General features: G+C 38.3%; 1 protein-coding gene across 1 annotated transcript in view; it reads left to right on the plus strand.

Annotated features, from left to right (window-relative positions):
• Nucleotides 1–24,813, plus strand: part of Jarid2 (Jumonji, AT rich interactive domain 2) — a 336,896-nt gene that overhangs the window by 219,215 nt on the left and 92,868 nt on the right. Inside the window, exon 13 of the mRNA XM_068388399.1 lies at nt 12,032–12,184. Within this exon, the coding sequence (XP_068244500.1) occupies nt 12,032–12,184 (153 nt within the window). The remainder of the gene's footprint in view (nt 1–12,031; nt 12,185–24,813) is intronic.

Below are 24,813 nucleotides of genomic sequence, written 5' to 3' on the forward strand. Positions count from 1 at the left end.
TTCAGCCTACTTCAGTTGTTGGCAAGTTCTCGCTCATGATCAACAAGCTGACTGTTCACGCTTCTTTAGAGAAGCAGAGACTATAGACACATAGAATAGACTTGCTTGCCCCTTCTTTGGGACTCCACCCAATCCTAGGAAGCACTCGTAATGTCCTTGTCTTTTCGATAGATGCCCCATGGTTTGCTGACTTTGAGTAGGAATTTCGGTAGGAGCGCACTAGGCTGACCCAAGATCCTCCTGTGTTATCCCAAAAGGATACACTGACCATCCCTTCGAAGGTTTCAAAGTCTTATAGGAGAAGTAGTCCTCTGTCTGACCATAGGCACAGTAATGCTGCAGTAAAGCAAGTTCCTCCTCCAGCAGCACCTCACCTTCCATCTCCTCAACGGTCATCTAGGTACCAGCAGTACCTTAGTACCAAACCTTCTAACACCAGCCATGACTGATTGAGAAAGGCTTGTTATACTGTAGTCTTGATTAGGCTACAGAAGAGGAAGCGAGAACACCAAGTGTTAAAACCCCCCAGGAGTTTTCAGATCTCCGTGAGAGGACTTGTTTACACACAAATATTGGCTCTCGCCAATAGAATGGGATCAGCACAAACCTCCATCTGTGGAGGTTACAGTTACTCCTCATATCCTCCAAGGAACCTATACGAGAGAAGACTTCTCTCCTCACAGACTTTAACATTCATCTATATGAGAAGAAATATACAAAGACCCTTCCAAAGAACTGGCACTCAACGTCCGAGCAGCCTGATTCAAAGAAAGGTCTTATGAATCCCAAGTCTGTGTCCGTAAGACCGTAGCCTAGCGGCCTCCCTATGAGGTCTGAAGTCTCTGCTTTCTGATCACTTGAGGTCTTTAATGACGCCACTCCGTTTTCAGCACGGAAAAGAGAAAAATTTTTAACCTTTGGCAATATTTTGAGGTAAGCAAGTTCCAACACCTGGCAACTATTTTAAGAAGTTCCAGTGCATTATCTTGAATATTCTATTTTTGGTGATTATGAAAAAATATCGATTGATAGCGTTGCACGATGTACAGTACAGACAGTCCCCAACCAATGAATACAATGAAGACCGAGAGACTGTTTGTATATAGTTTTTGTATAAGAACCCTTAGAGTTTAATTTTGGCCTAGGGTAAGCATAGCCTAACTCTGATGCCTACTATTTTCAGAAGTTGACACACAGTCCCCTTTCATATAAAATCAATATGCTGATAATATGACGTCACCAGACATAAGTTATGAACTCGACAGATATTAAAACTTTTCTTATCGTACTTTTTACTGAGAATGGATGCTGTATATCAGTGGTCTTCACTGCGTGACTCGCGAGCCAGTAACGGCTCGCAATGAACTGATTAGCGGCTCCCAGGAGAAAAAGAGAAATGGAAAAAATTCATCAGTGATTAGAGAAAAAGTCCAAAGTATTATATAGAAATTTCATCATTTTTCCATATAACTCATCTTTTAATAACATTGCTAATAGGAATAGGTTCTAGGTCTATCATATTTCAGGAGTTCAAGCAGTAAATCTTTTTGGATTATAATCAAAATGGACAAATATCTTATGAAACGTAAGTACACTACAGAAAAGAGCCGATGAACTACAACCGTCTACAAGGAAATTATGTGATACTGATGGAAGCGAACTGGCCTCAATTAGTAAAGGACTGAGTAAAAAAAGCCGGACAAGAGCAATAAAGGATGAACACAAGAAATTTAATGATACATGGAATGAATAGAAAATTTTTTTTTGTATTAGAGAACTAATTAACTTTGTTTAATTTGCCAGAAAATATATTCGAGTTTTAAACGTGACAATTTGGAACATTTTCGTATCACTTATGGAATCTTTAGCCAGAGATAGAATTTATTTTGTTCAACGATCCCAGGGGGGGAGACTCATCACCTCGTCATCCAGGTTGGTCAAGATGTCGTTCGCGAAAATGTGATGTTAAGCACCCGTCAGGGTGTCTTTTGTGACGATCAGTGATCACCACAGGGATCGTAGGTTATCACGATCTCGACGTTCTTCTTAAAGATGAACACCTGTTCGGTTTCCCCTTCAGCGGATTACTTCAGCAGGATTCCCGTTAGGGAAATCCCTTCGGGGAGAACTCAGAAACAAGTCTCCACTTTTTTTCAAGCAACACTTTATGTTAACCTTCAATTTTAGATAGAGCTCATTGAAGAGTGCTGCTCGAAGATTCATCTTCAGGTGTGAGAAATTCCCCTTCTGAGGGAGAATCTCTACACAAACATTGAGCACGACCGCGCTTACGCACAAGATCGTGAATTAAACACTCACAGTTGTGAGCTATCGACGTCCTTGATCTCGATCACGAGCATCTTTGGTCAGGATCAAGAGCTAGATGCTCGTGATGGCGAGAGAGACGCTCACAATAGCGCTCACCATCTCACTCGTGAGTTACACGCTCACGATCATGAGTGAGACGCTCGTGACCACAATTGCGACACTATTCTTGACACAACCCTTGAGGACGCTCAGGATCACAAGCTAGACACTCGTGATCATGGTGAGACGCTCGCGATCGAAAGTAACACTCTCTCAGTCACGAGCGAGACACTTGTGACCACGATTATGACACTAGTCTTTACACAACCCTTGAGGACGCTCACGAGATACACGATCAGGGTCATGAGCAAGACACTCTTTACTATGATTGTAACGCTAGTCTCGACAACCCATGAGGAAGCTCACATGATCACGAGCAAGACGCTAACCTGATCGCATCTCTTGTGTTCGCGCTCACGCTCGTGAGCATGAGTTACACGCTCGCTGTCAGGAGCGAGACACTTGACCGTGAGCATGACTCAAGTGGTCACGATCATGAGTGAGACGCTCGTGACCGCGATTGTCGGCACTCACGCTATTGATCGTGAGTTACACACTCACGGTCACAAGCGAGACGCTCGTGATCACGATTGCGAGCGTCTTGTGGTAAGGATCCTCAGCTACATTCTCGTGACCACGAATGAGATGCTCACGATCGCAAGCAAGATGCTCATGATCACGAGCTATAAGCCCGTATCCCGGGCTAGACGTTCTCGATCATAAGAGTCATAACTTCACAAGATAGTTGATCAAGAGCTAGATGCTCACGATCACGAGCTAGACGCTCATGATGGCGAGCACGAGCCAGACACTCATGGTAACAGGCACAAGCCAGATACTAAACCACGAGATGACACTCATGATTATGAATTATATGCTCACAATCATGAGCTAAACACTCACGATCACAAGCTACACGCTTACGGTCACGAGTTACACGCTCATGATCATGAGATACTGTACATGCTCAGGAGGTACATGCTCACGATCACGAGGTACATGATCACGATCCCAAGCTTCATGCTTACGAGTCACGAGCTTCATGCTCACGATCATGAGCTAGATGCTTACGATCACTATCTAGACATGCACAAGCTCTAGACATTTTCGATCGAGAGCCAGACACTCACAATCGCAAGCTAGACGCTCGTGATCACAAGCTAGATACTCAGAATTATGATCTTGATGTCCACGCTCACGAGCAAGACGCTTGTGCTATTGTGAGAGACGCTTCGTTTGAGACGCTAATGCTCTAATAAGAAGGCTGCTAGTAGTAGTACACAGAAGCGTAAAATTAGTTGTGACAGTGGTAGTAGCATAAAGAAAAGGCATACTTTTTCAATGGAAATAAAAGTACAGTGATACCTTGTTTATTCCTGTTAATGATGACGGGAGACCCCCTACAATAAGTGAAAATCCGGATTAGGCCCCTCCCCCGTAATTTTCGTGTGTGTGTGTGGGGGGTACAAGAATGTTTAAAATTCTGTTGTGTATATATGCTCTATATGCAGTACAGTATATTATGCTTAAATCTGGTGTATTTGAAGTATAAAATCATTACAGTACAGTGTTGTAATGTATACTACATTCACTTACAAATATTTTACATAAATCTACAAATACCTGTAATATACATTAATTCACTCGTATATGTAGATTAAATCTACAGTTTTTAATTACTGCATACAAACCATTCACACACACACACACACCTCATACGATACGATGCAGCTTCCATCTTAACATTTAGCTTATTACGCGGCGTTACCACACGTTTCGCTTCTTTGTTAAATGTTGTTGTCGCAGTTCTGCGGATGTTTATTTCATCTTTCTTTATATAGCGCTCAGTAGATTGGTCATGCTATAATGGCATGCCACCGCAGTATAACTTCTTCCTTCCTTCAACATATCTAAAAGTTTTACTTTTTCGGTGATTGTCATCATCTTCCTCCTCCTCTTCGGCTCACTAGAGGAATCTTTCATAGGGGCACGGCGCTTACCAGGCATTTTAATGGTTTTACAAAAGAATCACAGAACACTACCAACGCGAGACACTTGTAAGAGTTCAGTACAGCATGAACGAGAGACTGGCGGAGCGGTGTGATACACCAAGGGAAGATGCTGGGAAAGGATGCGATGACGCGCAACCAATCAGCTCACCAGATACATCCACTCATGCTCTGATTCGTTGATCTCGTGCTGGTAACCAATCACGTGCCTTGTCTGACTTCCAGTGGCAGTGGGTATAAGAGCAAGCTGCTCTCCTTGTCTGGCAGCCCCGGGAAGCTGTTTCTTTCGGGCATCAAGATGAAACATGGCTGCTTTGCACAATACGGCAGTATTTTTTTATTTTTATTTTTCGACAAAAAAAAAAAAAAAAAAAACTTGTGAGGCACTGAGTCTGTAATAGTCAAACTGGGAAGTGGTGAGGGATCACTGCCATTATTTATAAACCAACTAGATAGCGTTAAAAAGATGGCAAATGTTGCGTGAGCATATAAACTTGATCAGTTAACAATCTGCACGATTTACAAGAGCAAGGACCATATTTTAGAACGTGAAGAGTGTAGTACCAATGACCCCGAACATTATGTAAAAAAAAGAGTAAATTTTATGTACGAGATAGAAAAACTCCTAGCTATGTGGCTCGAGCATAAGGAACAAAGGAAAGTACCTTTACTGGTAGTTGTCGACTTAAGACACATGCGACTTATGACTGTTCGATTTTACGACAGCTTTTTTCATTGTGATGACGTCACAAGTATGTTTGAAATAGTACGCTAATGGAAAAATTTTCCTTGGAAATAATCTATTTTCTTGTATAAAATTGAACTGTAGTAACTTGGCAAGTTAGTATTTTCTTCTATTGTTAATATACAGTATCCATTCTCAGTAAAAAATACATTAGCAAAAGTTTTAATATCTGTTGAGTTCATATCATATGTCTGGTGACGTCATATTACCAGGGGAAAGCGAATGGGCAATAGTGTGATTTCCTTCCAATGGGCTAATGATTAGGATAGCATTCCCATTATCAAAATATCAAGTAATGATACAAAGCATTTTGTAAATCTGTATCGGTTGTTATGAGTACTACTTAGGATTCATTTGACAGTATGCTTGTTCTATTTCAGCTCTGATAATAGATCAATATTTATCTAAAAAACAGTAGGATACAGTAATAGGACAAATATTTCTTTGAAATAATATATTTTCTTAACATTATAAAAATGAAATACTTTGGCTTGGTAGTATTTCTTTCATTTCTTGCAAGAAAAAAAATTTACATAATTTGCAAGTCATTCTTTGTTAAGTTCACATTACATGTCCTGTGACATCTTATGTATGGCCGAATACGCGCTGGCAAATCGAATGATTTCCTTTCGGTGTATTACTTAGTTTGAATTTGGAGTGTCCTTTTAGGAGAGCTGCTTACCATTGCTAAACAGTCCCTTTTACCCTTACCTAAAGTAATGTAGCCACTGAACAGTTACATTGCATTGGTTAACCGTTTGAGCAAAGAAGAATTATTTGATAATCTTAGTGTTGTTAGGTGTATGAGGACAGAGAAGGTGTAAAGAATAGGCCAAACTATTCGGTGTATGTGTAGGCAAAGGAAAAATGAGCCGTAGCCAGAGAGATGGATCCAATGTTTGCTCTCTGGCCAGTCAAAGAACTCAATCACTCTAATAGTAGTATCTCAATGGGTGGCTGGTGCCTTCGCCAACCTACTACGCAAGGCTTTGCTTGCCAGAAAGTTTACAGATAGGGCCACCATCTTTTGATATTTCATACCTTTGGTTAGAGGAACTATTGCTGGGTCAAGAGTTAATGCTGCTAGTGCTTCCTCCATGAACAAAAGGAGGAGGAAAGAGTTTTGCTGAATCGCTTGTCCACAAGGTCTGGGAACCTACAGGGATTTGAAAGTCTGCTTCCTTTTTGGCACCCTTCAACCCCCTCGACCAGGGCAATGCCACGCTGGTCTTTGTGGGTTTCTCATTGTGTACAGAAGGTCTAAGATGGTGTCTTTGCCTTCAGGGTGGCCGGTGGATAGGCCGTCTTGTCCGTTGATGACCCTGATACATGCCAGGATATGCCAGAAACCTTGATCCGCCTTCCTCTGTTCATCAGCTGAGGTCTTCAAGCTTGCGTCTGTAGGCAATGTTTCCTCATCCCCTGTGTCCGGATCGGGGTATTCCACCCTTGAACTCGTACCCATAGGAGCCCTGGGGTGGGTCTTCGTCATCGTTATCGAGACACCAGGCAGGGACTCTCGGAGATGAGGGGAGATCCTTGTCTGCCGTTGTTCCTGCGATTCTTACCGAACTCAGCACGTTCTGCCCTTGGATCAGTGCCACAGTCCTCGATTCCCTGTTCTTTGGAATTTGTTTTCATATCCTTTCTCTCCCTTGGATGAAATATGAATTCAGAGTGTAAACAGGTCCTCCTTATTCTCTCCTTAGATTTGGATGGGCTCGAAATGCATGTGCGATGAGAGTTGTGAGAGTGCTGGGCTGTCTTCAGGTAGGGGTGACCTGGACAGGTCTGGTGATCTCAATTGGAGACAGATGATAGTTCTGTCAGAGAGATCTCAAGCCCACTAATGGTTCGAGGGTGAAGCTTGGCCCCACGTGAGGTGTTACTTGTCTCTGTTGCCTCCTCTTCTTTCAAGTTATTAACAAAGTCCACTCAAACCTAGAAAAGTCCGGTTCCAGCTTCCTAGTTTACAGATCTGGTAGATTGCTCTCTTTGGCTGGTCGTATGGGAGAAATGCTCGTGGGTGCCTGTTGATCCATTGGCACAGTGCTCCTTTATCTTGGGTCGGAAGGAGGAGAGACATACATCGAGGAGCTTGATGTCTCTAGCAAAATCTGCCGAATGTTCTTCGTTGTTACAGTCATAGTTGGATTGTTTTTCCTAAGGAACCTAAGTGATAGTGATACCAGCTACCACTTGCTGAACTGCTCAGACCAGCTTGTGGAACCATGGTGTGTCCTTGCTGAAGGGAGGAACGCTTATCAGGACACCTTGAGAGAACTCCTGTTCTGGAGTTTGTTTATGAGGAGCTCGCTGTGGAATACCTTGTGACCTCTTGTTGTCATCTCTAATGAGAGGCGTGCGCTTACACTTTACTGAGTGAATGCGCTCAGGTAGACTCTCGCGCTCTGTTCTGGACTATGAACTTGGGTTCGTGGATGAGCTAGTGCTGAAACGTGATCTCTTGGCACGTGAGCTCTCCTTTTTTGGCAAACAGGTGGTCTTGAGGTAGCATTCCCTTGCTCGTGATCAAGTACTGGAATAATGCATTTACGTGTTGTTGAAATATGGCTTGAAGTCGGGTATCTGTACGAATGCTCAGGTTCGCCTAAATCGTCGCCAAGAGAAGCTCACCCTCGCACCTCAACAGGTGATTGGGCACGCAACGATGCTTGTGACTTTCTCACCAAACTGCGGTCTACTCTTCTACAAGGGTCAATTTGATCACTTGTTGGCGATGGCAAACACTGGTTCCATCGTCGGCAAAAGTTCTCTCTTTAATTGGATTTACCTGTTTATGTGCCATGGCTACGTGAGTGTCACGTATCAGTACTCCCACAAGAGTGTGGCTTATGGTCCTGTGTGATCCAGCATTAGAATTCGCTTCAGGAACTGGACAAGGAGCAATGGATGATGAGAGATACGTTCGACAAACGATAGCCTACGCAGTACCTCGTTTCGCTTTGATGAGCCTCGTTCCGACCAGTTAGAAAAGGAAGACTCAACTCGCAAACGAGAAATATTTTCCCCCTTGAGATCAGAACGATGCTTCAGACTTCGCAAAGTCTCTGCAGGCTGAACATCCTCTGGTTGAGGAAGAGCGTTGTTGTCAACGCACGGACAAGCAAGACCAAGGGCAACCTCTGGGTCGGCTGCATGTGCAAACAGTGACGGAGAGGGAGAGGAGATAGAAATAGGTTGAGACAGCAGCAACTCTGCCGGTGCAGTACCTTCAGAGTCTCCGGGATGAAGACCAAGGTCAACCTATGAGTAAGCCACTGTACTTCCTCTGGGTCCTGTACCTTCCTGTTGACTGGGGACCACCAATCCTTAAGGAGGGCCAAAGCTGCAGGTCATTGTCAATGAAGAAAGACTCCCCTTTGGCAGAGGGTATCGCCGCGTTGCTAGGGGAAGTGGCACTCCTCTAATCCTAATGTTTGTCCAGCAGTCGAACAGCTGTAAAGCCTCTACTTGATCATTCCTGAGGGGAGAAGTGGTATGAAGTGGTCAAGACGATGCAAAAGGAAGTCGAGGTTTCTTTGCCTTTGAGGATGACTCCGAAGGTGAAGAATCCTTCTTAGACTTCTTATGGTGTCTGCCAAATCTTTCCCACTGGGAGAAGGCCACTTGCGACACTGAGCACAAGGTGAGTCCTGCCTCTACGAGTATCCTCTGCAGGCAGGGCACAAGGAGTGAGGGTTGGTCTCGACCAGAGACAAGTCTGCATGCTTATTCAAGAGCAACAGTCATACCTCCAAAGAGAAAAAGATTAGTCAAATAGCCAGTCAAAGGTTTTAACGATAGAGAGGGACAGCGTCCACTCTCGACCGAGCCAAGGGCAAAAGTGATGATAGAACACAGGTGTGTGTGTGAGCAGGGTAGCCTGTTTTACCCCCTAACACCCCCCCCCCTCTGCTAACTAGCTGTGGGTAGTTATACCTCACTGAAAGTCCTCCAGATTCACTGAAAGTATATTCCCTATGAAGAGAGAAAGGATTTGTATTTAGTGATGGAACAAATATAAACTATTTCAAATTCTCTATTAAGTAATTAAACAATAATATAGGATAATTAAAGTAACATTTAACAAATGGGAAAATTATATTAATTATCTGTTAATACATCGTTCCTTTGGTGCAATGTTTTCCTGTTAGTAAAGGTATGAATGAAAAATTAGGTAATTTCCTCAAAATATCTGGGATGTATATTACATATAGAACAGTTCGTTAAAAGGAAGACTTTTTTAAAGTTATGTAAAGATTGTGGTGCAGAATACATTGCTCTCCTACATTACTGTAGATCACGCTGCCCATCCTTTGAAAAAGTACTTCAGAGAGTGTATGAACGTAGAAATGAAACATGCATTAATTTGTGAAAAGGAAAACAGGGCTGGAGATATGTTCACTGATGATTATTTCAATAAAAGACCTGCTTACATGGTTGACATTTCAGAGAAACTTTACTATCTAAATCATTCTATGCAGGGGTCTTACGGGAATGTTTTCACACAGTGACAAAACAAGTGCATTTATGAAGAAAATAGAGTTAAGGGAAAAGGAATGTAGAAAATGCTGTAATATTTTTTTTACATGTTTTCAAATTAAAAAAGGTCCTCAGCTCACAAACGTAATTGGTTCCAAGAAGCTATTTGTTTGTCATATTTCTTTAAATTTAAGCCTATGGTAAGCCTAACCTGACTCCCATTCCTATGATTTCTAGCTACAAAAGTCAACAAATAGTCGGGTTTCATATGAAATAGATATCAGGTTATTACATATGTCATTATGCTTACTGTTTTAAATAATATAATATTGTTTTATTACAGTATTTCTTTATCATATCTTTGTTATTTTCATTTGGATTTGTGTTTGTATCTCCGAATGTTTGTAAGTTGAGGACCTTCTGTACAAGAATTTCTTGAATATTCTAACACAAGATGGAAATGGATTGTTTATCCACAACTTAAACCATTTGCTGGGGAAGTTCTCATTTTACTTCAAAGATGTGAAGACATAAGTAGATATGAATGGATAAAGGACTCATTAAAGCAGACTGTCTACATCTGAACAGGAGCAACTTATCAATTTGTCATGTGATGGTTCACAGAAACATGTTTTTGATGCAAAACACTTGCTAACTTTTTGGCTGCAAGTTAATGAGCACCTTTACTTGTTATCAAAGGTCATTGACATTTTATTACATTTTTCAATGTCAAACTTTTCTGAATTGGCTTTCAGTAATGTTGTTCTCAAAACAAAATACCGTTTTCACTTAACGATATAAAAAAGAAATACTGGTTGCACTTTCATCACATCCTCAGAGATTTGAGAAACTGCTTAAAGAAACATGCTCAAGCACCACACTAGTGAAGAATTTGTCACATTGGCTACTAGTGCTGTCTTTCAAGAAGAGTCGTTTGATTAGATTAGTACTGTTGTATACAGTATAGTATTTGAGATTTCAATCCTTTATGTAGTAATTGATTTTCTATTAAAATTTTATTCTGTATTCACTGGTAGATGACTGTGAATAATATTGCTTCTCTGTGTTTCCTGCCTTAGCTCATTCCTCTTTTTCTATTCTGTTTTTAGCTATGTACAGTGAATACCATTGGGAAAGTTGTCCAGGTCATTCAAATAACAAAAAATTTCCAAGTACTAACCAGGCAATTTGCAGAAAAATCAACAAATATCTTAGATTATTACTGTGAGGAGCCACTTGGTTCTGTGAATGTTAAACCCACAAATTTTGTCTTGTGGAGTACTTTTTTTCTAAACCTTAAAATCCATTTACTTTACACATTGGCTTTAGTTAAGCAGCACTATTGTATATTGGGCCCTTTACAGATCTTGAAGAATAATACTACCGCTAGAGAGTTATAGGGTCTTTTTGATTGGCTAGACCGTACTACATTGGATCCTTCTCTCTGGTTACGGTTCGTTTTCCCTTTGCCTACACATACACCGAATAGTCGGGCCCATTCTTTACTTATTCTCTTCTGTCCTCATAGACCTGACATCACATTACCAAATATTTCTTCTTCACCCAAGGAGTTACTGCACTGTAATTGTTCAGTGGCCACTTCCCTCTTGTTAAGGGTAGAAGACTCTTTAGCTATGGTGGGCAGCTCCTCTTGTAGAAGGACACTCCAAAATCAAACCATTGTTTTCTAGTATTGGGTAGTACCATAACCTCTGTACCGTGGGCTTCCACTGTCTTGGGTTGGAGTGTTCTTGCTTGAGGGTACACTCTGGCACACTATTCTATCTTATTTCTCTTCCACTTGTTTTGTTAAAGTTTTTATATGTTATGTAAGATATATTTATTTTAATGTTACTCTTCTGAAAATATTTTATTTTTCCTTGTTTCCTTTCCTCACTTTGGGAGCCCCTGGGCTTATAGCATCCTGCTTTTCCAACTAAGGTTGTAGCTTAGCAAGTAATAATAATAATACGGTAGTGATAATCAGTTATAGTCGTCCTGAAGCACTAGAATTGTTGATATATGATTATCTATTTCATGGCTTGCTGGAATTGTTTTAGGTTTCATTGTGTTTCCTATGGTCTGGTTATCATTTTGATGCATATTAACTTCTAATGGTTAGTACTAAGCTCAATTTATGAGAGCCCATGTTTTGATGATTATCTTTAGTTTCATTCATTTTTTTTCCATTTCAATCACACAACAGATTTTTCAATTATTTCTACAAAAGAATGAATTTATACATTGATAATTTTTTTGTAATTTTAAATTGTAGTTTTATGGAATCTATGAAGAAATTATTTTTGCTTCCTCGTAAAGCAGTGTTCAGGAAAATTTTCAGTTTGTTTCATATAGTTTTTTTAGATCATCCATATCAGAAATTAAGTTTTATGTATTTTAATTAATTGCATCTTCTTTTTGACAGCCTGAGTGTCGTGTAAATGATGACATGAGGTTTACCAGCAACAATCAATATATCCATAAGATGATGAAGCGATGGGGACCAAATGTCCGCACTTTGCACGCGATAAAGAGATGTCTTTCTCGACAGAACATTGAACTTACGAGTAATCCTTTGGTAGGTATATATGCTGTGTATATGAGTTGTTTTTTTATATAAATTTTAAAATAAGGCATGTTTGTATGAGCTTACGAGTAATCCTTTGGTAGGTTTATACATATGAATTGTCAGATATGAAACATTTTAAAATATGCCATGTATGAATAAAAGTATAAAGCATTTCCTTAATAGACCCATTGCTTTAATTTGGGATGTTGAATTACAGATCATATAAGAATTTGTAGTAAGAATATTATTACAGGTTGATACATCTAATTTAGTGTCATAATCCAATTTTAAGTGCTTTTTCTTTAAAATGGGATGTTGTATTAAACTGCTGCATGCTTGAAATAAGGAAAAGTCATCCAGTACTTAAATGAAGGGTTTTTTAAATTATTTCTACGAAACTCGCTTGAGGTTCACCTATCTTCCTCCTCAAAGCTTGTTCCTATTAGTGTTTTATTATTAAAAAATTAAAGTTCCCATTTTCCTCAACTCAAATTGCCTCACCCCCTTGGATGCTGTTGCAACATATGTGGCTTTGTATGGCAAATAACATGCACGATCACACTTTCAGTATACTGATCAATAGAGAAGAATTGACAACACGGTTTTTTATCTCTATTTATGATTTTTCCAATATTATGCTAGCTTGAGGCATGCAACTCGACCCCATTTTGAAGTTACTTCAAACTCTTATTTACTTTTATTCTCGGCCAAATTTTTTCATTTAAAAACCATTTGAGAGATACTCATATAAATAGCTGTACATTGGAAATTCACTTAATATTTTTATGTATATATATATATATTGATTTATCAATGTCTAGAAGTTGTTTTTAAAGGTGAATATTTTTCAAATGGATGTTTTTAATTTTTCTCTGAAAACCTTATATTTTGATAAATCAGCCTTTAAAGTTTTTTTGTAGAAACTCAATGAATTAACTTTAGTATGGATAAGTATGGGCCTTTAGCAGTAATTTTTCTCTCACACACATATATACAGACAGTCCCCAACCAACGAACACAAGGGGGACCGGGAGACCATTCGTTGCTTGAAATTGTTTGTAAGTCTTCATCTTACAAGTACCCGTAGGATTAAATTTTGGACTAGGGTATGCGTAGCCTAACTCAAATGCCTACGATTTTCAGAAGTCAACAAATAGTCCCCTTTCATATAAAATCAATATCAGGCTACTACAAATGATGTTTGACTGACTTTTAGCACCTTACATTATTGTATATAATACTGTAAAGTATGTTATTTTCGATAGAGAAAGGTACAGATAGCTTTACACACGAATTACGTTTGTGTAGATACTGCTATGTTTTTTTACATTACGCTTTAAATAAATGTATAGAAGGTTATTTTATAATTTTGTAACCGAATTCACTGATAGAAACTTAATAAATTTATCTGCTTTATGAATCCTTGAATAATGTATTTGGCAAGAAGGTTGTTGGAGGCAGCATGAGGAAGGGCAGTGAATGGTGGAATGAAGGAGTGAAGGTAAAAGTGGAAGAGAAAAAGAGGGCTTTTGAAGAATGGCTGCAGAGTAATAGTATAGAGAAGTATGAAAAATATAGAGAGAAAAAGGTGGAAGTAAAGCGCAAGGTACGTGAGGCAAAGAGGGCAGCTGACCTGAGGTGGGGTCAGGGACTGGGTCAGTCATATGAAGAGAATAAGAAGAAGTTTTGGAAAGAAGTGAAGAGAGTAAGAAAGGCCAGCACAAGAATTGAAGAGACAGTGAATGATGGAAATGGAAGGTTGTTAAAAGGAGAGGAGGCAAGGAAAAGGTGGGCGGAATATTTTGAAAGTTTGCTGAATGTTGAGGATGATAGGGAGGCAGAGATAATTGCTGTTCCAGGTGTTGAGGTGCCAGTGATGGGAGATGAGAATGAGAGAGAGATTACAGTAGAGGAAGTGAGGAGAGCACTAGATGAAACGAGAGTAGGAAAAGCATCTGGTATGGATGGTGTGAAAGCTGAGATGTTGAAGGAAGGGGGTGTGACTGTAATTGAATGGTTGGTGAGATTGTTTAATGTGTGTTTTGTGTTGTCAATGGTACCAGTAGATTGGGTCTGTGCATGTATTGTACCACTATATAAGGGTAAGGGAGATGTGCATGAGTGTTGTAATTCAAGAGGTATTAGTTTGTTGAGTGTAGTTGGAAAAGTGTATGGTAGAGTAATGATTAATAGGATTAAGGATAAAACAGAGAATGCAATCTTGGAAGTACAGGGGGGTTTTAGAAGAGGTAGGGGTTGTATGAATCAGATTTTTACAGTTAGGCAGATATGCGAGAAATATTTAGCAAAAGGTAAGGAGGTGTATGTTGCGTTTATGGATCTAGAGAAAGCATATGATAGAGTTGATAGGGAAGCAATGTGGAATGTGATGAGGTTATATGGAGTTGGTGGAAGGTTGTTGCAAGCAGTGAAAAGTTTCTACAAAGGTTGTAAAGCATGTGTTAGAATAGGAAATGAAGTGAGCGATTGGTTTCCGGTGAGAGTGGGGCTGAGACAGGGATGTGTGATGTCGCCGTGGTTGTTTAACTTGTATGTTGATGGAGTGGTGAGAGAGGTGAATGCTCGAGTGCTTGGACGAGGATTAAAACTGGTAGACGAGAATGATCATGAATGGGAGGTAAATCAGTTGTTGTTTGCGGATGATACTGTACTGGTAGCAGACACAGAAGAGAAGCTTGACAGACTAGTGACAGAATTTGGAAGGGTGTGTGAGAGAAGGAAGTTGAGAGTTAATGTGGGTAAGAGTAAGGTTATGAGATGTACGAGAAGGGAAGGTGGTGCAAGGTTAAATGTCATGTTGAATGGAGAGTTACTTGAGGAGGTGGATCAGTTTAAGTACTTGGGGTCTGTTGTTGCAGCAAATGGTGGAGTGGAAGCAGATGTACGTCAGAGAGTGAATGAAGGTTGCAAAGTGTTGGGGGCAGTTAAGGGAGTAGTAAAAAATAGAGGGTTGGGCATGAATGTAAAGAGAGTTCTATATGAGAAAGTGATTGTACCAACTGTGATGTATGGATCGGAGTTGTGGGGAATGAAAGTGATGGAGAGACAGAAATTGAATGTGTTTGAGATGAAGTGTCTGAGGAGTATGGCTGGTGTATCTCGAGTAGATAGGGTCAGGAACGAGGTGGTGAGGGTGAGGACGGGTGTAAGAAATGAGTTAGCGGCTAGAGTGGATATGAATGTGTTGAGGTGGTTTGGCCATGTTGAGAGAATGGAGAATGGCTGTCTGCTAAAGAAGGGGATGAATGCAAGAGTTGATGGGAGAAGTACAAGAGGAAGGCCAAGGTTTGGGTGGATGGATGGTGTGAAGAAAGCTCTGGGTGATAGGAGGATAGATGTGGGAGAGGCAAGAGAGCGTGCTAGAAATAGGAATGAATGGCGAGCGATTGTGACGCAGTTCCGGTAGGCCCTGCTGCTTCCTCCGGTGCCTTAGATGACCGCGGAGGTAGCAGCAGTAGGGGACTCAGCAGTATGAAGCTTCATCTGTGGTGGAAATGTGGGAGGTTGGGCTGTGGCACCCTAGCAGTACCAGCTGAACTCGGCTGAGTCCCTGGTTAGGCTGGAGGAACATAGAGAGTAGAGGTCCCCTTTTTTGTTTTGTTTCTTGTTGATGTCGGCTACTCCCCAAAATTGGGGGAAGTGCCTTTGGTATATGGATGGATGGAAAATGCAGAGGATTATTTTATTTGCTGGACCGAAGGAGGCCGCCATTTTTTTTCGTCACGACTGAAGTTAAATATATAGCGCTGTATATTTATTTGTAGATATTAGGTAAAATAAAAATATAAAATATCCATCTGTAATCTATGTTTTTAAACTATTTCTCCCAGGAACCATTACTGATACGATAATGTACATTACTGAAATATTCATTTGTAAATTAGTATTGCTTGGTAAAGTATGCAGTAAGACACAGTCAATAAATTTGATTTAGAGTATGAAATATTTTACTTTACTGTACATACAAAAAGATTTACCACAATAAAATATTTGATTGTCACAGCTGACGTAATCAGCTGATCAGGTGATACACACACACACACTCTCTCTCTCTCTCTCTCTCTCTCTCTCTCTCTCTCTCTCTCTCTCTCTCTCTCTCTCTCTCTCTCTCTCTCTCTCTCTCTCTCGCTCTCTCTCTCTCGCTCTCTCTCTCTCTCTCTCTCTCTCTTGTTATAAGATTTACGATTGCCATTTTCAAATATTTTCAGTTAAAGTGTGACTGAATTACATTAAAAACAATGAACATATATATTTGTTCCAATCATGAAATTTTTATAGTTCGATACAAAAAAAATATCTTTGGGAATGATTGTTTCATTGATTGCTTGTTCCAGTAAATTGGGGACATTTTCGTGAATTTGGAGAGTGACCTACACAATGAAAACAACAATCTTAGGACAGCTTGGTTTTTATGTCTTTCATATAGCATGTTAGCTGAACTTATAAACATTCTACTTACATCATACTAAAAAGCATTTGTTTTACATTAACTTGCTATTACAAATAAAATTTCTACTTTCTTATTATGGAAACAAATAGTAATATGGTATCTAACTATGGTTCTACAGTTGCTTCTTAGTGATCTGAAAAGTGAAAGGAGGCAGGGGGATTGCATTCTTTCGTAGATTTGAGAGAGGCATACTTCCAGGATCTTGTTGCTTGTCCTGCAGGAAGTCCATCAGTTTTGTTTGGACACAGTTTTTTTTCAGTTTAGGGTTCATAGTTTCCATCTAGTCGTCTTTAACATGTCACTTTTTATGGTTGTAGAACGATCAAAGATGAATTGTTTATGACATCAGGAAAACATGGCTAGTGATGCCTTCCTCTTCAAATGAGCTATTTGTTTCAGATTCTTCAGTTGTGTCAATCCTTCAGTTTTCATCTCAATTGAGAAATATCGGGTCTACAACTTATTACAATGGAAAGATAAATATTTATTTTCCCTACTGAAGAAGTTAGTGTAGAAGCCAGTCTCTCTGGCAAAGATTAGGCAAGTTCTCATAGGGGCCATAGTCACTCCAGAAGTACTAATTGAGGCATGCATTGGTAAAGCCAGCATATGCCACTTGTTAACAGATTGAGAAAATGGACTTTAAAGTTTAGCCATATTCATAATGTGATCATTCACTGAGTGTTCAACCAAAATTAGCTTTGTTTTTGCATGGAAGCCTGTGATATGGAGAATTGCTTGGTTAAAAGGGAAATTTAAAACTGCTGAATGTCGTTGACTAAAAACGCTTTAAAAGTAGCATTAAAAGTAAATGTACCTGAATTGTGTGAGAGGAGGAAGTTATCATTGCTTTTGATAATCCATCCGAAATGCAAGTACATACTAGCATGCAATAAAAATAATTGCAGTATCTTTGTATATTCTGTATTATTGTTATTACAGATAGGACAACTTACAGGAGTTATGGTATCAGATATTTTATAAGCAAATAATCAATAAGCTTGCTATTTTGCCTATTACATACTTTCAACTCATCCGATGTTGCACAATCATAAAATTCCAAAATAAATGTAGTCCGAGGTGGATGCACAAGGTGTATCAACACATTATCACGGGAATGTATAATTGATGTGGTATCATCCAAATAAAGATAGAGCACAACACAAACATATGCTTTTAAAACAACAGGTAAAGCCTGACGAGAGCGATAATACCACCTAGTTCCACGTCTTACCACTAACAATGAATAATTGTATTTTATTTTATTTTGAGATTTTCCTTTTGCCAATAGTAGTGTAATAAGTGTAATAAAACAGAAAAGTAGTATTAGTGTCTATAAAGGATTAAAATACCATAGCAATAGCAATATTAAAGTTGATTATTAATCGGTGTTGTTGGCTGTTATTGCGTTGGTTTGTTTACTTTGACACACGCAGCCTACTTTTCAGATTCATAATCATAACTTTGCTTTTATTTATGTTGTTAATTCCAGTTCTAAATATCTTTAGGTGGTTTAATAATCCCCAAAATACATGCTTCTATTTATGTTGTTAATTCCAGTTCTAAATATCTTTGGGCGGTTTAATAATCCCCAAAATACATGCTTCTATTTATGTTGTTAATTCCAGTTCTAAATATCTTTGGGCGGTTTAATAATCCCCAAAATACATGCTTCTATTTATGTTGTTAATTCCAGTTCTAAATATCTTTGGGCGGTTTAATAATCCCCAAAATACATGCTTCTATTTATGTTGTTAATTCCAGTTCTAAATATCTTTAGGCAGTTTAATAATCCCCAAAATACATGCTTCTATTTATGTTGTTAATTCCAGTTCTAAATATCTTTAGGTGGTTTAATAATCCCCAAAATACATGCTTCTATTTATGTTGTTAATTCCAGTTCTAAATATCTTTAGGCGGTTTAATAATCCCCAAAATACATGCTTCTATTTATGTTGTTAATTCCAGTTCTAAATATCTTTAGGCGGTTTAATAATCCCCAAAATACATGCTTCTATTTATGTTGTTAATTCCAGTTCTAAATATCTTTAGGCGGTTTAATAATCCCCAAAATACATGCTTCTATTTATGTTGTTAATTCCAGTTCTAAATATCTTTAGGCGGTTTAATAATCCCCAAAATACATGCTTCTATTTATGTTGTTAATTCCAGTTCTAAATATCTTTAGGCAGTTTAATAATCCCCAAAATACATGCTTCTATTTATGTTGTTAATTCCAGTTCTAAATATCTTTAGGCGGTTTAATAATCCCCAAAATACATGCTTCTATTTATGTTGTTAATTTCAGTTCTAAATATCTTTAGGCGGTTTAATAATCCCCAAAATACAGCAAAACATCAGTAAATTGATGAAAAAAGCATAAAAAGTAATAATAAATGAAAGCATTGTTAGCATCCACACAAACTAGTTAGCAGCTTAGCCAAGTCAGCTGGGTGTAACAGTGATATTTGGCCTTACTTGAAACAGAAGTTTATAGGGTCGAAACACTTTTTTTGTTTCATTGCAAAATAAACCTTACAAATGTTTAATGGAGTTTTTGCTGATAGCATCCAATGGAGGAAAGATTGAAAGATAGTTTTCTGTGATAAAACGTAAATTGGAATGTAGTGGTGCATGCCAGATTTAGAGGTGCACTCCTCAATTGATTGCAATAATTTAGGATTCAGTCTCCTGGTTTATTTTAGTTGGTCTTAACTTCAGATGCCTGTCTTGTTCCAGTTACCAACAACATACAAGAGACCTCATTTGATGGCAAAACTCTTGAAACTACTAGGTGAAAATCTCTATTATCAGTGTGATCTGATTTTGTCATAATGTCGAGGGTGACGATACAGTATTCAATCTTTTACATCATTTTGGTAGAGCACCCGACATGTCTCACTTCTGGTGATTCTTGGTTTCCCTGCAGCTTCATCACTAACATCAAGTCAGTGTTATTGCTGCTTGTGTGATGGAATCCTGGCATTGACAGTTGTGGAATCTGCCTTATGTTCAGAATGGTACTCACTTTTCACTCTGCATAAAGGCATATTAATCCAAATCTGGAGATGCATGAAGCAGCGAACTAAAGATTTTCTCATGCAACCTCCTAAGCCACTTTCAAGGAATGGTTTAGTTCATGATTGAAGGAGTTTATGTTCCTGTGAAAGAAATATCTTTTAAGTACCTTCCTTCATTTGAACCTTGAATATGCCTGAACTTGGTTTTCAGGTCAATCAACTCACATGAAGACCCTTCTTTTCCGGTAGAGTGCAAAGGCCAGTTCCTGTTGCAGTTTAATTTCTGCCTCATAAGCTTTTCACAAAGTAGGCTATGTATTACAGTTGTCAGATGTTGACATAAGCTATCATAACCATAGCTACTTTAAGGGCTTTATAAGCATCAACACATCATGAAAGAGTAATTGTTATGTCCCTTGGGGCTTCGTGCAACCTCAGGCTAGTTTTAATTTCAGTTCAGATACAACTGTCTATTGTATAGCATGAGAATTCATACTTTTGGAAGTACAGTATTATTTTTTGGGCTTACTAAGCATACCCAATGTAGGAAGAACTTTTATTTTGTGCTCATGAAGACCAGATATTTTATTGAGTTCAAGTAGATATTTTAGCACACTAACATTAGTAAGCATATTTAGTTAGTAAATTAGATTTCATGAAGACTGCTTGCTAAGAACAAAGTTTCTTATGCTTGGGGATGTATACCATAATAGCAGGTGTACTGTAGAGCATGTCTAGTCTTTTGTTTATCAGGACTTGGTTATTACCACCCTGCCTGCCCTAACAAAAAAAAAAAAAATTGTAACACCGTCACTTTTTGGTCCTTAGATAAGGAGTAAGGGTTACCAGTTATCTCAGGTTTAACCCAGCTGCCCCTCTTTTGTTACAGCTGTTATAGACATTCTTTATAGGAAAACATTGTCTACCCCTAGGTTACTTAATAGGAAAGCATTGTCTACCCCTAGGTTACTTAATAGGAAAACATTGTCTACCCCTAGGTTACTTATTTTAGTTCAAAGAGTATGAGCATTTACATGAGACCTAGTTTTAATCGTGTTTTAAAGGCTCCAATGCTAGGTGTGTTACCCTCTGCATCCAGAGGCCCTATGAATATTCTTAGCAGGAATTTAAATTTTCTACTCGCAAAAATTTAGGCCTCTTCTGAACTTAGTAATATCTCTACAATCTATTTTTCTGCTCAAGATAAGATAATTTTTATTGATTCTTTGACTCGAGCATTCACTTCAGTCTTCCTATTAGATAGTTTATCTCAGCAATGTGTTGCCTGCTTCAATAAGAAATCCCTCCAGGATTAGGATCCCATGGAACTTTTCAAGAAATTTTTGTTGTTCTTAATGCTTTAAGCAACCAGGAATCTTCTTGGCCCTATCATCTTTTGCTTGTTCTTTCACAGGACATTAAACTTTTGTTTAGTTCTTTCCTCTGACTAAAATCCCTGTGGAAAATTATGGAAATTTTCTTGTTTTTGGCTCAAGCAGTTCTTTATTCTTTTAAACTGTGTCACCTAAGTTTTTTTTTTTTCTGAACTTGCAATTTTTTGAATGTTGAAGAAGAATCACCTTGTGGCCACCATCTTTGTTACAAGACTTCTATTTTTCTTCCTAGAACTTCAGAATGTGATATTTCCCAAGTCATATAGGTCCAATAATTACACAATTAATCTTTCTTCTTAGGAATCACAGCTTAGTCTTCCTAGGAATCACAGCTTAGCTTCTTGTTAGTTATATAGATTCTTACCTGTCACACTGTTACACCTTTTCAAGATTATTTAATTTTGTTTGTCGTCATATTCCTTATCATTTTCAACTTGGAGTCTTGGGTTATTTCTGCATCCTTATGGTGGAATTTTGTCTCTTTGCGTGGTTTTCTGATTGTCAGCAGTAGCTCAGCATATATTCCAAATAAGTTGCTGCCCAGTGTAATATTAAAATAATGAGTTTGTGATGAAAAATCATGTATCCTTAAATAAGGTTTAATGGTAAGAAACTCAAAACTTTATTCAGATTTTTTCATCTTTTAAGTCCACAAATCCTCTACTTTTGAAATTATCTAGGACTTTGACTGATATGCATGTGTTGAGATACCGTGCATCATATCTTTTTTTCTTGTTTCTGGCATTTATGCTAGTTGCATCTACATTGATAATAACCTATATATCAGTTCCAACTTTAAAACGCTTATTTTTAGTTATTAAATGCAAAATTAGAATCCATGTTGAGGTATTTTATCCGACCATATATCAGTCTCTTATGTTGTACAATAACAATGAAGTGTTATACTTTACAGTACTGTGCTTCATAGGGAATTTTATTGATGTAATTATAGTTGTACCTTTGGTTACGAGTTTCAATACATTCTGGGAGTGAACTCGCAACCTAAAATGCTCATATCCTAAAATAATTTTTCCAATAAGAAATGGAAATTCACTTGATGCATTCCAAACATCCATAAATACTTGTATAAACTAATTTCTAATGGATTTGCAATGTTAATTATATTACATATTATAACCCCTAACATCAGAAATGAATGAGAATGAATAATTCATAAAAAATAGAAATAATGGACAGATTACCTGAAACTTTACTTTTGAGGAGAGTTCTGGCTTGCATGGGGGAGATTAGAGAGGAGGAAAGGGTTACTGCTAGGAAGAAGAATCTCACTCTATAAGAAGTTCTGATAAAATATTGGGTGTCGGGTCTCTTGAATGACATTAAATCAGTTAATTTATACCATCTAGGCACTTGATCATCTTTATTTACACTTACTTTGAATTCCAACCAGAAACATACTTTGAATTCCAACCAGAAACATATCTAGAGATGGCTGCTTTTGCCTTTTGTTTAAAATGTTATCGAAATGAGCCATTGCATTATCTGAAAATAGGTTTGTTGCTCACCATGCCAATGTTTTATATGGATAATGTGTTTCTACAAAATTTTGCATTCTATAAATTTCCCCAGTTTAACCTGAATCGAGAGGTTTGTCACTCTATCCCTCTTCCTCCTCATATGAAATTTCCACATTCTCTTGATGCCACACCTTATTATGCAACTCCAACAGTTCCTTGATCGTCAGCTGCTCACTATGTTTCTCAAAAAGATCGTTAATGTCATCCTTATCCACCTACTAACCCTGTTGCTAAAATTTACCCTGAACACAATTTTATCATCAACAGCCTCTTGCATGCTTCCAAATCCATTAAAATCCCCTTCAGGAACACATTCAGACCACAATTTTCTCCCAGGAGAATTGAGGGTTCTATTGGTGACCCATCTGCAGGATTTATTAATGATTTTTTGGCAGTTAACAATATGGAAATGGTCTTTCCAAATTTTTTCAAGGAAGAGATTGATCCTTTCATGACCTCAAATTATTGCTTTTATATAAATCTTCTTAAAGTTCAAGACCATCTGCTGATCCATGGGTTTGAGTATTGTATTGGTGTTGGACAGGTGGAACTTGATCTTAAATTTGGAAGATGGGCACGAGCACTATCCATGACTAATGAGCCTTAGAGTGGGAGGCTCTTCTCAAAAAAGTAGTCTTTGTTACCTCAGTGCCTAAAATCCCGTTGACCCATTCCACAAAAAGAATGCGGGTCACCCAAGCCTTGTTATTTGACTTGTACGTGGCATTCAAGAGCTGTACATTGCACTTCTTGGGCTTGTAGATTCTCCAAGTGATACACCGGGAGTGGTCTGATTTTGCAATCCCAGCTGGCATTATCATAAAGCAGCAGATTTAGACAGTCTTTCATGCCCTTGTGATTGGGCATCTATTAAATGAAACCTTTTTTGTTGCAATTAAAAACCTATTGTGATATGTAAGACTCAGAATCCATGAGGCTTTTAAAATTGGGAATAAAGATCTCTGCTGCCTTAATATTGGAGATCACAGCCTTACTATGTCATACAACACTGTGGAAGCCAGGTTTTCTCTTGAAATTTTAAAACCACCCTGGCTCGCATACAAATTTATTTTTTCTTTTGAGTTGCCTGGCTCCTTTTTCAAAATGTCAGCGTACAATGCATTACTTTTTCACAGATCATTTCTTTGGTAATCGTATAACCTGCAATCAGCTTCTCATTAATCCAGATTAGCAGCTACATTTCAGCGTTATTAAGAGCACTTGGCCATCATTTCATCAATGTCAGCACCCCTTTCACAACATCAAGTGCATTGATATCTTCTTTTTTCTTCAAAATTGTATATCATCATGGGGGCTGTTGTCACGATATTATACAGTACAGTACTGTAAACTTTACAATGCAGCACAAAATTTCTTAATGAATGAGCAGTAGCAATCACAACTCAACAAAGAACTGTTCCAAAGATGCTCATATGTGAGGATGCATCTTTGAGTACTGCTCAGATAGTGGAAGAGTCTGAGGCTTTGAGCTAGGGGAGATTGGATGTGAGCTAATGCAAGACACAATGAAGTAAAAATTACCTGAACACTTTGTGGTTGGGGTGTAGGCACTGCGTGACTACTTTCTGCACATTGCATGTTAATCTCATTAGTACTTGTTGCCCACATGACACAAAATTTTTGCTCGCAGGCCAATACGATACTCCTAATCCAATTAAAATTTGTATGCTTGTATTCAATCCGCTCTCATTCAAAGTTACTTGTAACCAGAGGTACTACTGTATATGGTTTTTATAAAAGGATAACAGGCTGTAAGTATATTTTCATGCTCAGTACGTGTGATATAGGGAAAGTATAAGTCAATTTTTAGGAAGAAGAATCAGCTTATCTCAAAAATAGACGTTGGCTTGGGTATCCTATATTGAAAATGAAATTTGGCTTCAAACTGTAATATTGTTGTCTTTTTAACTTAGAAATTCATCTAAAGCAGTAATATGCACTTGGCTATAATACATTTTGACATTATTGAGAAGCAGGTCTACTTTTTCTTAAAATACAAAATTGTATTTGTTAAGGCCCTTCTATCCTGTTCACTGATAGAATACAAGGATATGTTCAATTTGGTAGGAGGTTGAAAAAGTAAAAAGCTGTGATATATATAACATCACTCAAGATATATTTCTCACCTATTTGAAATTAGTGGTTGGTTATTAACCCTTTTACCCCCAAAGGACGTACTGGTACGTTTCACAAA

This window comes from Palaemon carinicauda, chromosome 15 (genome assembly GCF_036898095.1).
Source record: "Palaemon carinicauda isolate YSFRI2023 chromosome 15, ASM3689809v2, whole genome shotgun sequence".
Classification (NCBI taxonomy): domain Eukaryota; kingdom Metazoa; phylum Arthropoda; class Malacostraca; order Decapoda; family Palaemonidae; genus Palaemon; species Palaemon carinicauda.